Source organism: Grus americana, chromosome Z, assembly GCF_028858705.1.
Source record: "Grus americana isolate bGruAme1 chromosome Z, bGruAme1.mat, whole genome shotgun sequence".
Lineage (NCBI taxonomy): Eukaryota > Metazoa > Chordata > Aves > Gruiformes > Gruidae > Grus > Grus americana.
In genome coordinates, this window is record NC_072891.1 from 44,744,995 (window position 1) to 44,759,997 (window position 15,003).

At 44.1% G+C, this 15,003-nt stretch overlaps 1 protein-coding gene across 3 annotated transcripts; it reads left to right on the forward strand.

Annotated features, from left to right (window-relative positions):
* The first annotated feature begins 7,345 nt into the window (after nt 1-7,345).
* IDNK (IDNK gluconokinase) lies at nt 7,346-13,380 on the forward strand. Of its 3 annotated transcripts, XM_054809872.1 has the most exons (5): nt 7,346-7,539; nt 7,717-7,747; nt 8,139-8,225; nt 9,790-9,833; nt 12,033-13,379. In XM_054809872.1, exons 1-5 carry the CDS (start codon nt 7,499-7,501, stop codon nt 12,424-12,426), a joined length of 597 nt encoding a protein of 198 aa, XP_054665847.1. In that variant the 5' UTR covers nt 7,346-7,498; the 3' UTR covers nt 12,427-13,379. The 3 variants fall into 3 exon arrangements, with proteins under 3 accessions (XP_054665847.1, XP_054665846.1, XP_054665845.1); XM_054809871.1 differs by lacking the exon at nt 7,717-7,747 and having other exon boundaries at nt 12,033-13,380; XM_054809870.1 differs by lacking the exon at nt 7,717-7,747 and having other exon boundaries at nt 7,346-7,501; nt 12,033-13,380.
* Nucleotides 13,381-15,003: the final 1,623 nt, after the last annotated feature.

Here is a 15,003-nt window from a genome sequence, read left to right on the forward strand (position 1 = left end):
TTTTTTTATTTTTAGTTTGGCAGTTGTCCTGGTTGTGGCTGGAATAGAGTTAATTTTCTTCCTAGTAGTGGGTGTAGTGCTTTGTTTTGGAATTAGGATGAGAATAATGTTGATAACACACTGATGTTTTGTTTGTTGCTAGGCAACATTTACACTAAGTCAAGGACTTTCAGCTTATACTGCCTCGGTAGCGAGAAGGCTGGGGGTGCACAAGAAGCTGGGAGGGGGCACAGCCAGGACAGCTGACCCAAACTGTCCAAAGGGATATTCCATACTATATGATGTCATGCTCAGATTATAACTTGGGGGAAACTGGCTGGGGGTTTAGACCAAGGCTCGGGAACTAGCTGGGCATCAGTGGTCTGTGGGTGGTGAGCAATTGTGCTGTGCATCACTTGGTTTGTATTTATTATTATGATTATCATCATCTTCATCTTCTTCCTTTTCTGTCATATTAAACTGTCTTTATCTCAACCCATGAGTCTTACTTTTTTTTTCTGATTCTCTCCCCCATCCCACTCTGGGAGGGAAGTGAGCAAACATCTGTGTGGTTGTTTTAGCTGCCTGCCAGGTTAAATCATGACAGCAATCTTGTGAATACATCAGACCTTTCATAGTATCTTTGGGAAGGAGGCAGATACAGTAAAGGCAAATAGAAATAACTCCAGGACAGTAAAATCTTTCATTCATATTTTGTGTTACCCTTCTCTAAAATTAGGCGGCTAATGTAAGTAGATGGTAAAGCTTTACTGAATTCCACAAATTCAGACAATTAGTCAAACCAGAGGGGCTCAGAAAGACACTGAAAATACTCCAAAAAGATATAAAATAGAGTAAATGCCATTAAAAAAAGTATTTAAAAATACAGTATCTGGAAAATTCTTTAGGGGCTAGAAACACATCATGGGTTTTCTGGTAGGTATTCTTGAGGTTTTTTTTGCCTTTTAATTCTTGACTGTTCATCCTTCACCATTATATTTTAATTTCACCTGTTATTAAATATAATAAATGAAACATCAGAAGACATTTACATTATATTGTCTCCTATTTCAGCTATGTGAATGTACTCTGGAATTCATGAAACTGCACAGCTTTTTAATATAACTACATGAAAACTTCAGAATCAAGTTATATTTTCTGCCAACATTAGAAATAACAAGAATTTTAAACACTAGAGAGAAGGCACTGATGGCAATTATGGCAAATGGTCTTCAATGTAATGACAGCATCAGAATAAATTTCCTAAGATGGCCATGCATCATTAAATGATGAAGACTAATATGAAGGTCCTCTACATTATTAAAGAAATAATAAGTAGAAAAAATATTTATTTTGTCTGTGACTAGGACAGACGGGAAGGGAAATCCTCATTCAACTCAAACCAAAAGGACCCACATATGTTACTTGATCTACAATCTTAAGTGGATACTGAAGCATATGCAATGTGATCCCGTTAAGTCAACCATTTGGCTGAGTTTTATCCAGTCATCTCTCCAGTTCACTACTAACATGAATTATATTTGCACAAATCAAATGAACCACGCCAGCAGGAAGTCTGACTATAATTGCCTTCTTCACATTGCCTATAGGCTCCTGTGTTTGTACAATTAGATTAGTTTTCTTCCTCTCCTTTTCCCCTCCCTGCAGCAGCATCTGCAGAGCACGCTGCTGCCTGTACAGCTCTGTCAATGCATTCTCATGGTTTTTTAGCCAGGGCTTCAGTAAAAGACAACTCCTGGAAAGACTTCCTGCAAATACACTGATATAAAATGGTTGTTACATGATATCGCACTAGCCTGGCATGGAGCTTTTTATAAAATACAAAGTTATGTATTATGAAGAAAAGCTGTCAAAGAGTTTGGAAGAGGGGCCCAAGACAGCTGGCTAATATTCAAGGGTCACCTCCTCCAAGCTCAGGAATAATGCACCCCAACAAAGAGGAAGTCAGGCAAAAACACCCGGAGGCCTGAGTGGGTGAACAAGGAGCTCCTGGAAAAACTCAAACACAAAAAGGAAGCCTACAGAGGGTGGAAGCAAGGGCAGGTGGCCTGGGAGCAATACAGAGAAACTGTCTGAGCAGCCAGGGATCAGATTAGGAAAGCCAAAGCCCTGATAGAATTACATCTGGCCGGGGATGTCAAGGGCAACAAGAAAAGTTTCTATAGGTATGTTAGTGATAAAAGGAAGACTAGGAAAAATGTGGGTCCCCTCTGGAAGGAAACAGGAAACCTGTTTACCTGGGATATCGAGAAGGCTGAGATACTCAATGACTTTTTTGCCTCAGTCTTCACCAGCAAGGGCTCTAGCCACACTGCCCAGGTCACAGAAGGCAAAGGCAGGGACTGGGAGACTGAAGAACCACCCACTGTAGGAGAAGATCAGGTTTGAGAATATCTAAGGACCCTGAAGGTGCATGAGTCCATGGGACCTGATGAGATGCATCTGTGGGTCCTGAGGGAACTGGCAGATGAAGTTGCTAAGCCAATCTCCATCATATTTGAGAAGTCGTGGCAGCCTGGTGAAGTTCCCACTGACTGGAAAAGTGGAAATGTAACCCCCATTTTTAAGAAGGGAAAGAAGGAAGACCTGGGGAACTTCAGACCGATCAGTCTCACCTCTGTGCCTGGCAAGATCATGGAGCAGATCCTCCTGGAAACTATGCTCGGGCACATGGAAAAAAAGGTGACTGGTGACAGCCAGCCTGGCTTCACTAAGGGCAAATTGTGCCTGACAAATTTGGTGGCCTTCTATCACAGCGTTACACTGTTGGTGAATAAGGGAAGAGCAACTGACAATATCTACCTGGGCTTGTGCTAAGCATTTGACACTGTCCCGCATGACATCCTTGTGTCTATATTGCAGAGACATGGATTTGACGGATGGACCACTCAGTGGGTAAGGAATTGGTTGGACAGTCACTCTCAAAGAGTGGTGGTCAACAGATCCATGTCCAGTGACAAGTGGTGTTCCTCAGGGGTTGGTACTGGGACCGGCACTGTTCAACATCTTTGTCGGCAACATGGACAATGGGATCGAGTGCACCCTTAGCAAGTTTGTCGATGACACCAAGCTGTGTGGTGGGGTCGACACGCTGGACGGAAGGGATGCCATCCAGAGGGACCTTGACAGGCTGGAGAGGTCGGCCTGTGCGAACTGCATGAAGTCCACCACGGTCAAGTGCAAGGTCCTGCACAAAGGTCAGGGCAATCCCAACCTCATCTACAGGCTGGGCGGAGAATGGATTGAGAGCAGCCCTGAGGAGAAGGACTTGGGGGTGTTGATAGATGAAAAGCTCAACATGAGCCGGCAATGTGGGCTCACCTCCCAGAAAGCCAACCATGTCCTGGGCTGCATCAAAAGAAGTGTGACCAGCAGGTCGAGGGAGGTGATTCTGCCTCTCTACTCCGCTCTCGTGAGACTCCACCTGGAGTACTGCATCCAGCTCTGGGGGCCCCCAGTACAAGAAAGACATGGACCTGTTGGAGCGGGTCCAGAGGAGGGCCACGAAGCTGATCAGAGGGCTGGAGCACCTCTCCTATGAGGACAGGCTGAGAGAATTGGGGTTGTTCAGCCTGGAGAAGAGAAGGCTCTGGGGAGATCCTACTGCAGCCTTCCAGTACCTGAAAGGGGCCTACAGGAAAGCTGGAGAGGGACTGTTTACAAGGGCATGGAGTGATAGGACAAGGGGTAATGGCTTTAAACTAAGAGGGGGTAGATTTAGATTAGATGTCAGGAAGAAATTCTTTACTGTGGGGGTGGTGAGGCACTGGAACAGGTTGCCCAGAGAAGCTGTGGATGCCCCATCCCTGAGAGTGTTCAAGGCCAGGCTGGATGGGGCTTTGGGCAGTCTGGTCTAGTGGAGGGTGTCCCTGCCCACGGCAGGGGGGTTGGAGCTAAATGCTCTTTGAGGTCCCTTCCAACCCAAACCATTCTGTGATTCTATGGTTCTATGAAATAGATGTTTTCTCTGCTTTGTAGTAATCAAGCCAAATAAAATTGTGATAATCTGGTTACAAAAGCGGTTGGGTGTGCACTGTAGGTGGGGTAGTCAGTTGCTTGTGATGTTAACAAAATCTCAAGGATTGTTGTGACAGAGCCATTAAGGTTTTACTTCTGGGAATGAGAATAGCAATTGTGATAATGCTTCCAGGGTGAAAGCAAACACAGATATTTGGGGTTTGTTCATTTAGATCTCCCAAGAACTCTCATCTGAATGAAACATTTCCCACTGCCTCACAATTAATCAGCCAAGAAATTGAAAAGATGCAGGCAAATTGAATTACTTTAGCACAATCACACTGTTATTACAGCATAATTTGTGTTCAGTCACTGGGCACCTTAAAGGAATCATTGTGGTCTCTTAGTAATTTGAGGACGGGGCAGTCTGGGTAATAGCCTAATAACTTGGAAGGTTCTGGTCTTTGTTAAGAAACTCTTAATAGATATGTGAAATACAGGCAGTTCCAACCTCAATTAAATGGTCAGGGACAGATAACAGTAAAAAAAAATACAAGGCATCCATCGTTCATAACATTATTTGAAGTCCCCTGCAAAGGAAATAAAATTTCATGCAGACTGGGAGACTTAATGTACTTTCTGAGACTTTCTTCCAAGACTTAATTCATATAAGGTCACATTACCCGTTTTAGCTTCAGAAACAAGGATTGACTCAATCTTCTTCATTTTCGAGAAGGACTTGTAGTTGAGAAACTAGTGATATAATCTACCTAACTGACACACATTTAATAACTTTACTCCTTCAAAGGAGGAGCTAACTTAAAATACTAATGAAGAAGAAATAAATTGAATTAATTTCATTAGAATCACCATCACTATCAGATCTCTTATCTAAATAAAGGTTTGGGGGTTGTTTTGTTTTGTTTTCTGTCCAGCGTAATGAACTTACTCATTTTGCAATCACTTTGATAGCCTTTCCTTACAGGAAAAAAACAAAGAGGAAAACCAATGTATGTAATAAAAATAGGGACATATTTTCCCATAAAATCAAATCTTCAAATTCCAAATCATATCTTTTGTTATAGCAGTGCCCATTAAACTATTTTTTTTTTAGAGAAAAATAAAACCACTCTTATATCTATCCCTTTGCTAGCAGAGAAACTAGAAGGTGAATGGTGGAAGGAAAGAGTTAAAACTAACAGGATGGATCAGTATCATTAATAACATGTTCATTTAAGACCTATTTTATGATTTCAAACCACAATTTCTCATGCAGAAGCATGAAGCCATGGAAAAATAAGGTATCCCCAGAGCCTTCTGTTCTCCAGGCTGAACAACCCCAACTCTCTCAGCCTGTGCTCATAGCAGAGGTGCTCCACCTCTGATCATCTTCATGGCCCTCCTCTGGACTCGATCCAGCAGCTCCATGTTTTTCTTGTACTAGAGACCCCAGAGCTGGACACAGTACTCCAGGTGGGGTCTCATGAGAGCAGAGCAGAGGGGGAGAGTCACCTCCCTCGACCTGCTGGTCATGCTTCTTTGGATGCAGCCCAGGACATGGTTGGCTTGCTGGGATGTAAGCCCACATTGCCAAGTCATGTTGAGCCTTTCATCAATCAACACCCCCAAGTCCTTCTCCTCAGGACTGCTCTCAGGGCTGTTTTGTCAGTGCCTCCCACAAGAGCTGCCAGCTCCTGGTGGGTCTCCCTGCTCCCCTGGCGTTTCCTTTCCTCAGGAAAACCCCTTGTGTGCCAAGATCTGCTACTCTGCTGTAGGTCAGGCCAGCACCAGAGCATCCCCTTGGCAACTGACATCACTATGTATGATATAATCATCCTTCGTGTCCAACCAACATTGCCGTTTTTTCATGGATACTTCTTCCCTTCCCAATGCCCTAGCATCAGACTATCTATTCCAGGTACCTGCTAGTCCTTCCCTCTGGTAGGATTACAAGACATCTTAGCTAAATTGACCATTATCTCTTTTTCTGCCTGTGAATTGCGTGTAAGTAGAATATACAGACCTTGGACTGGAATTTCCAGATATTTGGTTATTTAGTTGAAGTGTCAATACAGACCAATCTGCCAATGTCCATAAATTGCTGCCATGCCCACCATGCAAAAGCAACTTGGCATGCATAGTTCATGCAAGAGTAACAAACAGAGTGTTTGCACATATCTTCCTGCGCATGCACAGACCACCACTCAGGAACGTGAGCTGCAGGTCTGGGACATCCCACATCTACCAGGCATGCCTATTCCCCTGCCTCACTCTGCCTCGTCTCTCGCAGGAAGTATTGTTCCCTCTACACCTCCACCCGAGACATAGACAACACTCGCAAAAAGGAAAAAAGAAGAAAATCTACATTGCTCCACTTGCACATTCTTGATATCCATATTCTCTAGACTGTAACTTTTCCCATAAAGACACTGTCACCCAAGTCTTTTGTATGTGCAGGGCTTTCTGTTATTCCCAGCTACTACTGAGCTGCAGTTCTCTTTGCAGCATTAGCTGTAGGCAGCAATTTCTCCACCTAGGATACAGCCGGTCCTGCAAAGATGAATTTTAAGAGAGGAAGCTGAAGACAAACAAAACATACAACATCAGCGGCATGAATTTTCTTGGTTGTATTGTAAAATAAATGTCCAGAAACAGCAGCAGTCTTTTTCCTGCCTGACAGGAAAGCAGGGCACGCACCACGCTCTCCTGAGGCCACCGGGTGGAGCAGCTCTGGCAGGCCCTGCAAATGCTGCTCCCCCGTGCAGAAAAACTTCACCGGCGCTGGTCGGCAGCACCACCGCACTTGATCCTTAAAGAGCAGACACGTTGCTAGGTGAGATATACATACATGCTAATAGCAAGAATACTTGGTGTCTAAGAGCATTTCCGCAATTTAAAAATATGACTTGATTAATCCTTAAAGAAACACTAGAACAGAGTTAGCCACGGCATGGCTACAGGTTAATTAAATTTTAAAGGCAGACCTTTATGAGCAAAGAGTAAAAAAGTGTCCAACAGGCATTAATGCACCCTTTAACACGCATGACACAAATTATTATTTCTGTTAATCCGCGCGTGTTACAGAGGCTGCAGTGAATACAGTGCTGGGAAACACTCGGAAAGAAACGCGGGCCAGACAGAAACGCTACAGACGAAAAGCGTCAGGGAGACGATCAGGTAACTTCAGCACAAGGAACAACCGCGGGGAAAGACAGCGGGGGATGCGACACGCGTGTACCGCGTCTCGGAGAAGGGGAGCGAGAAGACCCCGCCGGGGAGCCGCGCAGGTGAGCGGTGCCGGGGCAGCAGGAGGCGCTTTCGCCGCCTCCGCCCGCGGCCCCGCCACGGCCGCCCCGGGGCCGCCCCTTCCCGCCGCCGCCCCGCGCCCGGAGCCCGCAGGCGGGCCCGCACACGCCTCCCGCGGCCGAGGGCGGGCCGGGGCGGCCGCGAGGTGCTGTGCCGCCTGGCCGCGCAGAGGGACGGGCCGGGCCGGCGGGAGGGGAGAGAAGCGGAGCGGAGCGGCGCGGCGGCCGAGCTCGCCATGGTGCTGGTCGTGGTGATGGGCGTGAGCGGCTCGGGGAAGTAGGTGCCGGGCGGGCGGCGGGGCGGAGCCGCGCCGGGACTCCGGCGGCTGCCTCGGGCGGGGGAACTCCGGCCCGGCGTTGCCGGAGGTTGCTGGAGCCCGTCCGTGCGGGAGTCCCGGCTGCCCTTGCCCGAGGCCTGAGGGGGTTGTGACCGACTCTTTGTGCTTCCCTGCAGGACCACGGTTGGGTCGCGGCTGGCGGCGAAGGTACGGCTGTGTTACACTCGGGCCTGCCGCCTCTGTCAGCGCTGCTCAGCGGCAAGCCTCCCCCCCCCCCGCGCCGGGAGACCTGCAGCTCTCTGCGGGCAGCTGGCCTTGGCACACGGCGGGGCCGCGGCAGCTCGGCGGCGTGGGGCCTGCCCGCCCCCCGGCTGGGGCTGCCCCACTTTAACGTCGTGCCCTGATGCGTCACCTGTTGCTGCCGCTAAGCTGACTTTGTAATTTTTGCTAATCATCATGACATGAATGGTGATTCATACTGTGGTGTAAGAGGCCTGTAATTTCTTAGGTGTCGTCTTTGTAAATTCTGGGATCCTTATTAGCTCACCTGGTTTGGCTGAATGATCCATAATTGTACTTTTTTTTTTTTTTTCCTTAGCTGGGATGGAAATTCTACGATGCAGATGATTATCATTCTCCAGAGAATAAAAAGAAGATGGCAGAAGGGATACCACTAAATGATGAGGTACCTTGTATAAACACTGAAAGCACAGTCATCGACACGTTTATCTTTGTAACCTCTGGCACATTGTGTTAAAGTAGATTGTGTTTTATGTAGACTCAACTGTAAGCATAGGCTGAATTTATGGGTGTGCAGCTGGTGAGAGAGGGAGGCTTTTTGTGATACAAAAGATTCTGCATAAAAAACAGTTTATCAAAAGTAGTTTATCAAAGTGTGCTTGGTAGCTTATAAGGGGGTTGATGCTGATTCAGGATTTCTCAGAAATCACTCCCTCTACATCAATATACAGAATTGCAGCTTTAGATTACATGCTGCTTCTTTGAGTTAAATACATGAAGACAGACGGATGTCTCTACTGACGTACATTTCATCACTTTCAGTTACAGAAGTGATTACTTCTGTTTTATATGGTCCTCCTTAAAATGTGCTTCCTTCCCTTCAGCCTGTTCTTTAGCCTAAAAAGATAAAAATGTTCAAGTTTAGTTTTACAATACTTAAGAATTCAGAGACTTGAGTAAATTAGAAAAGTTACTACGTAACACCCCTTCAGTGTTTTCTGGGAAATCTCTAGAAGCATAAAGCAGAATGAGGGAGTTCTTCAAAGCACTCTCTAGAGACTGAAAAATATGTTCTAGATTCTTGTTAAAAACTTTAATCTTTCACTGGTGGTTGGAAGGTCATATAGGACAGTACGTCATCTAAAGCAGCATTGCACAACTGAATGACTGAACCATCGGTGTATGGTGCCCAGCAAGAGGGAAGCATCTCCTCTGAAACACCAGGGATGCAAAGTTGTGAAGGTGTTCTTGAATGCCAGCGGGGAGTTATTCTGTAATGACAATAACAAGAAAACAGTGCATTTATTTGTCCATGTTATCATTTGTTGTGCTCATCCAGCACTAACAGCATTGAAAGACGAAATGGGAACAATCCTTTAGCACTCAATAGGTATGACGAAAGTTTGTGGGAGCTTAGAATTTAAAATAAGATTATAATGAGAAGCTGATCAATCATTCACATTGTGTTTGTCTAACTATTGAGCAAAGGCATTGCAAAATTGTGGCTATGATTACATTTATTTGTGAGTGCTACTGACATAATTAAGTTATTGCAGATATTTAAATTTAGATCTGTCTGTTCCTGAAAGCCTCAGCTTTGATCCAAAGCATTGTGTGTGTATGTCAAGATATAAGGAAAAAAAAATAACAATTCAGGCTGTACGTTTGAGTTGTGTAATAGAAGCAAGAGAGAAGGTGACTGTCCTTTAAAGGTTTACAAGGTGCATGCGACATGTAAATACATATTACTTCCATCAGATACTTGTAGGTATCTGTAATATAAAAAATACTGTTCCACTAAAAACATCTTATTAAAAATATGCCTAGCACTTCTGACTAGCCTTCAGGCAGTGGTGGCAGATCTACAATAGGGAGAAAGATAATCAAAACTGAACTTGCTGTACAGTTCAATGCTAATTTTCATCTCTAGTTAAATGCTCTAGATGTTAGAAGCAATTATTTCAAATCAATTTCATAAACAATTTTGAACTAACTTGTTTTCTTTCTAGGACAGGATTCCCTGGCTTTGTGCATTGCATGATATACTGAGGAGGTAAGAGAACATCTAGCTTTAGGGAGTTTGGGCTAAAGACAAAAAGGTACCAAAACTGTTTTCCTCCTTTCATTCCAAAACAGAAATGTATGTAGCAGTGTAAAAACATTCCGCAGGCAGTAAAGCCATTCTATTTTCACTAATCTAAGCTGTGATAATAATTGCTGAGAGTGAGATAATCTCTGAATAATAGTGTTGGAAAAATTGTTGCCAATGATAGTTGGTTTTCTGTTCTCTATGTAAAAATAATTTCAAGGATCCAGTTCAGTAATAAACCTGGCATTAGCTACTTAGAAAGTATATAACCACAAAATACACCGATAATGACAGCAGGATAAAATTTTGTAAAATATTGTTAGTTTAAGATACGGTGTCAAGTTTTGTTGACACCATGTCCCACAGGATCCTCACAGAGAAGCTGATGGAAGTATGGGCTGGATAAGCAGACAGTGAGGTGGGTTGACAACTGGCTGGACAGCCAGGTGCAGAGGGTGGTGATGAGTGGCATGAAGTCCAGCTGGAGGCCAGTAACTAGCAGTGTACACCCGGGGTCAATACTGGGTCCTGTCCTGTTTAGTATCTTTGTTAATGATCTGTCTGATGCGGCAGAGTGTACCCTCAGCAAGTTTCCAGGTGACACAAAACTGGTAGGAGTGGCTGATCCACAGGGACCTTGACAGGCTGTAGAAATGGGCTGCCAGGAACCTCATGCAGTTTAAGAAGTGCAAAGTCCTGCCCCTGGGGAGGAACGACCCCAGGCACCAGTGCAGGCACTGGGGGGGCACCCAGTTGGAAAGCAGCTTTGCAGAAAACGACCTGGAGGGACCACAGTGGACACTCAAGTTGAACATGAGCCAGCAACGTGCTCTTCTGGCAAAGCAGGCCAGTGATATCCCGGGCTGCATTAGAGAAAGTATTGCCAGCGGGTCAAGGGAGGCGATCCTTCCTCTCTCCTCAACACTGTAGCTGTACCTGGACTACTGTGTCCAGTTGTGGGCTCCCCAGTACGAGAGGTATGGACATACTGGAGAGCATCCAGCGATGTGCCATGTAGGTGATGAAGGGACTGGACCATCCACCAAATGAGGAAAGGCTGGGAGAGCAGGGACTGTTTAGCCTGGCTTTACACGGTGGCTGTTGCTTGTGCATATCAGGTGAGCATGCCTCTTTGGAGCATGGGTTAATTCACTGAGAAATTTGTCTGGACTGTTACACTGGATCCATTGCTTTATGTTACATGCTAGCCCAAGGCCACTGCCCAGCTCCAGAAACTTTGCAAAATCAAGTATACTTCAGAAGAGCCTAATGCCAATGTTTAATTACTAGTGCTTATAAGTAACTGAGGCTTGTATTGGCTTATCTAGGTGATAATAGTAGCTCTTTTAAGTTCGTATTTCCCTGTGAACCAAAATGTGACAAGTGTAGCATGATTTTAAATGGGTTTTTTCATAATTTTAATTTGATTACAGAATGTACTTTCTTAGGCATTTCAGTCACTTCTCATAGAGACGACTAATTCTGGATTTGATTTTCAGTGGAACAGACACACCCACGGTTTTATGCTTGCTTTATTTTAGGAAACCTTGCCAGTAAAAAGTACATGTGCAAGGCATTAATTTGCTTGCATCCAATCCCTTGTTTAACTTGAAGTGGGCATATGTGCAGTACTGCCAGTGAGTATGGTTACAGGAGACATAAAATTTAACATTACAGTTAAATTTGAGCCAGTGAAAACAGGTGTTGGAAGTATACTTGAATATGTATTTAAGAACAGACCTCTGTACTGTTCAGCAGCCACTTACTCTTTAGGCAGATTAGTGTAGTAATTTTATAGATAATGGCTGGGTATTTGTATGGATATTCAGTTGCTGCTGTTCTCAGCCATTAAGGAAATTATCATGACACTTCCTTGTGCTAGAATTGAATTTAATTTAGGAAAGAACTGTGGCTAATAAAGAAGGTCTCCAAGATTGAGATTTTACCAGGAGGCTGTCTAGCCTGACCTCGCTTTCAAATCACATCTTTACCTGCATTGGAAATTTGGTTTCAAAATCCTGTCAAAATGACAAAAAAATGCCACTACTCCCAAGTATGTCCTCTGCAAAGATCCAGAACTTGTCTCCCTTGTTCAGCAGAACAAATGACCCATTTTGTTAAATCACATATGGATGGTTTTGTTTTTTTTTTTCTTTTTGATAGAGAAGACTCATCTAGACAAGATGTAATTCTGGCCTGTTCTGCACTGAAGAAGATGTATAGGTGTATATTAGTTAGTGGAGCATCTGCAACTGAAAGCAATCAGCCAGAGCAACCAGGAGAAAATGCAGCGCTGCAGATCCTCTTTGTTCATTTGCATGGGCCTATAGACATCATAGCTGGCCGCCTGGAGAAGAGGAGAGGACATTTTATGCCACCTGAACTTCTCAAGTCTCAGTTTGACACTCTGGAGCCTCCTAGTGCACCAGAAAACTTTATTACTGTCAGTCTAGAAAAATCTCTCCCTGAAATAGTGCTGGAGATTGAGTGCGCCATTTTTCAGGGTGAGGCTTTTCTGCAGGAAGTTTCTGGATTACACATACAGAAATTCCCTTAAGGATATCAAGGGTATGGAACAGCATTTTAATTATTAAATTGATTATTAAATCAAAAGAACTTATTTTCCCATATAATTAAATGGATTGCAATGCTAAGAGCTGGTTTACTACTATAGGAATTTTTATCATGGCTCTGTAAAAGACATAAAAGATGAAATTTTCAAAAACTATCAATTTTTTAAACTCTTCATCCATTATATGAAGTTAAACCTCCCATTTTAGGAAGTCTGCTTTTGAAAATCCTGCCAAGGGTCACATACAGTAATTTAATGTCTTCATTTTAATTTTTACTCTGTCAAACATGGAGATGGGCATATCTGCTATTAAGAGATGAAATAATTTTCAGCTTTGTTAGAAACAAAACAGTTATTTTTCTAGAAGTACAAGAGGCAGGAACATGCATGATGTTCTGTGCCTGACACTACCACCGTCTCACTGCCAGATTCTTAGCAGGTTGTAGCTTCTGTTTGTGTCCTTGCTAAGCTCACCAGCGCACTGGGGACTTCATGAGAGCTTTCATGAACTCTTATCGTATGCATTGAACACCAAGCTGAAAAATGTGAGGGAAAAGGTAGTGGCGGTGAGGCAATATACAAAATATAATTGTAGGGAGGTGAGGCAATATGCAAAATATAATTGTAGGGAGGTGAGGCAATATATGAAGTATAATTGTGTGGAGGTGAGGCAATATGCAAAATATAATTGTATGGACAGCTTTAGAAACAAAGTGTCAGTGGCATCATTTTGACTCTGAACTCGTATCTTTCGTGTACAAAGCACACCCATTGATGAAGTGCACTGCAGAGTGAGTCAACAAGTGATCTAAGATACTGAATACAAGATTGGTAGATATTTCTTTCTTTTAGAAAAACACTTTCACACTTGGACTTTCTCCTTCGCTTCCCTTTTCTGGGGTGCTTTAGTCTTCCACCTCAGCTGATGCCCAGTCCAATGTATGGTTATGGACAGGTGTCCATACAACCACTTCAAAGCTTAAGATCAAGCTACTTCTAATACACGTTTTTCACAACTTTTTTTTTGTGACCAGAAAATTCCAAATGTCCAATCAGTTACCTAACTCACAGAATTTAAGGTTAAAATCCTTTTTTATTGTCAAAGTATTTTTTGAAAAGTTCTTTATGCCTCGTTATACAAGAGGTGCCTTTTTAGCTTAACTTAATGAAAATCGTGGATAGTTTCTGTAAGAAAGATTCGAGTCACATCTGAATGGAGTCATCCCCATGTGCTGTTGCACATGGATTATTTTTAGTGTGTCATGCAGTTTTTTTATTTCTAGGATGATGGATGAACTCCTTTGGAAGCAAAACTCATGTTTCGAAGCATCTTTGGTGTAATTTTTACCTGGATAACTAGTTGAAAAATGTTTGTCTTAGTTCTCATTTTGTATCAGTAGTGAAGTCTTTGTGGTTTACTAGACAAACTACTGTGTTTAGGTCAGTGTCGTGGTTTAACCCCAGCCAGCTGCTAAGCCCCATGCAGCTGCTTGCTCACTCCCCTCTCCCAACGGGTTGGGGAGAGAATCAGAAGAGTCAAGGCAAGAAAACTCATGGGTTGAGATAAAAACAGCTTAATAGGACAAACAGAAAAAGGAAAATAATAATAATATAATAATAATAATGTTAATGTTAAAAATATACAAAACAAGTGATGAACAGCACAATTTCTTATCACCTGAAGTCGATGCTACGCATGACCCCCAGCTGCCCAGCCCGCAGACACAAGCAAAGCAAGACAAGGAATTCATTCCCCACTGCCCACGGGCAGGCAGGTGTTCAGCCATCCCCAGGACAGCAGGGCTCCGTCACGCATAACAGTGACTTGGGAACACAAACACCATCACCCTGAATGCTGCTGTGCAAGACCCGCAGCTACCACGCCAGGCCCCCAGCTGCCACACCTCTCAACACCCCACCCCCAAGTTACAAACAGAGCATGACATCATATGGTATGGAATATCCCTTTGGCCAGTTTGGGTCAGCTGTCCTGCCTGTGTGCCCCTCACCTTTCTTGGGCACCCCCAGCCTCCTTGTTGGCAGGGCAGTGTGAGAAGCTGAAAAGTCCTTGACTGCTTGGCCACAGCTAAAAACATCAGTGTGTTATCAACGTTGTTCTCATCCTAAATCCAAACCACAGCACTACACCAGCTGCTGGGAAGAAAATTAACTCTATCCCTGCTGAAACCAGGACGATCAGTGCAATAAATGGGCATTATCTGACTGAAAATGGGCATTTTTAGATAGAGATTTGGGATTGTAGACATTAACACACCCACCCAGAAGTGGCCTTTTCCTATTTGTGACCTGGAGGGAGAATACCAGGCAGTTACCAGTTTTTGTCTGCTGCTGTACACCACAGCAGCACTAGAAATAAACACTTGCTCTCAATTCAGAGCCTGTTTATTCTGAGAGCCAAGGTGAAAGCTGAAGGCACAAACATTCGAGCACAAACTGGAACCCAGGAAGTTCCATCTGAACATGAGGAAAAAATTCTTCACGCTGAGGGTGCCAGAGCACTGGAAGAGGCTGCCCAGAGAGGTTGTGGGGTCTCCTTCTCTG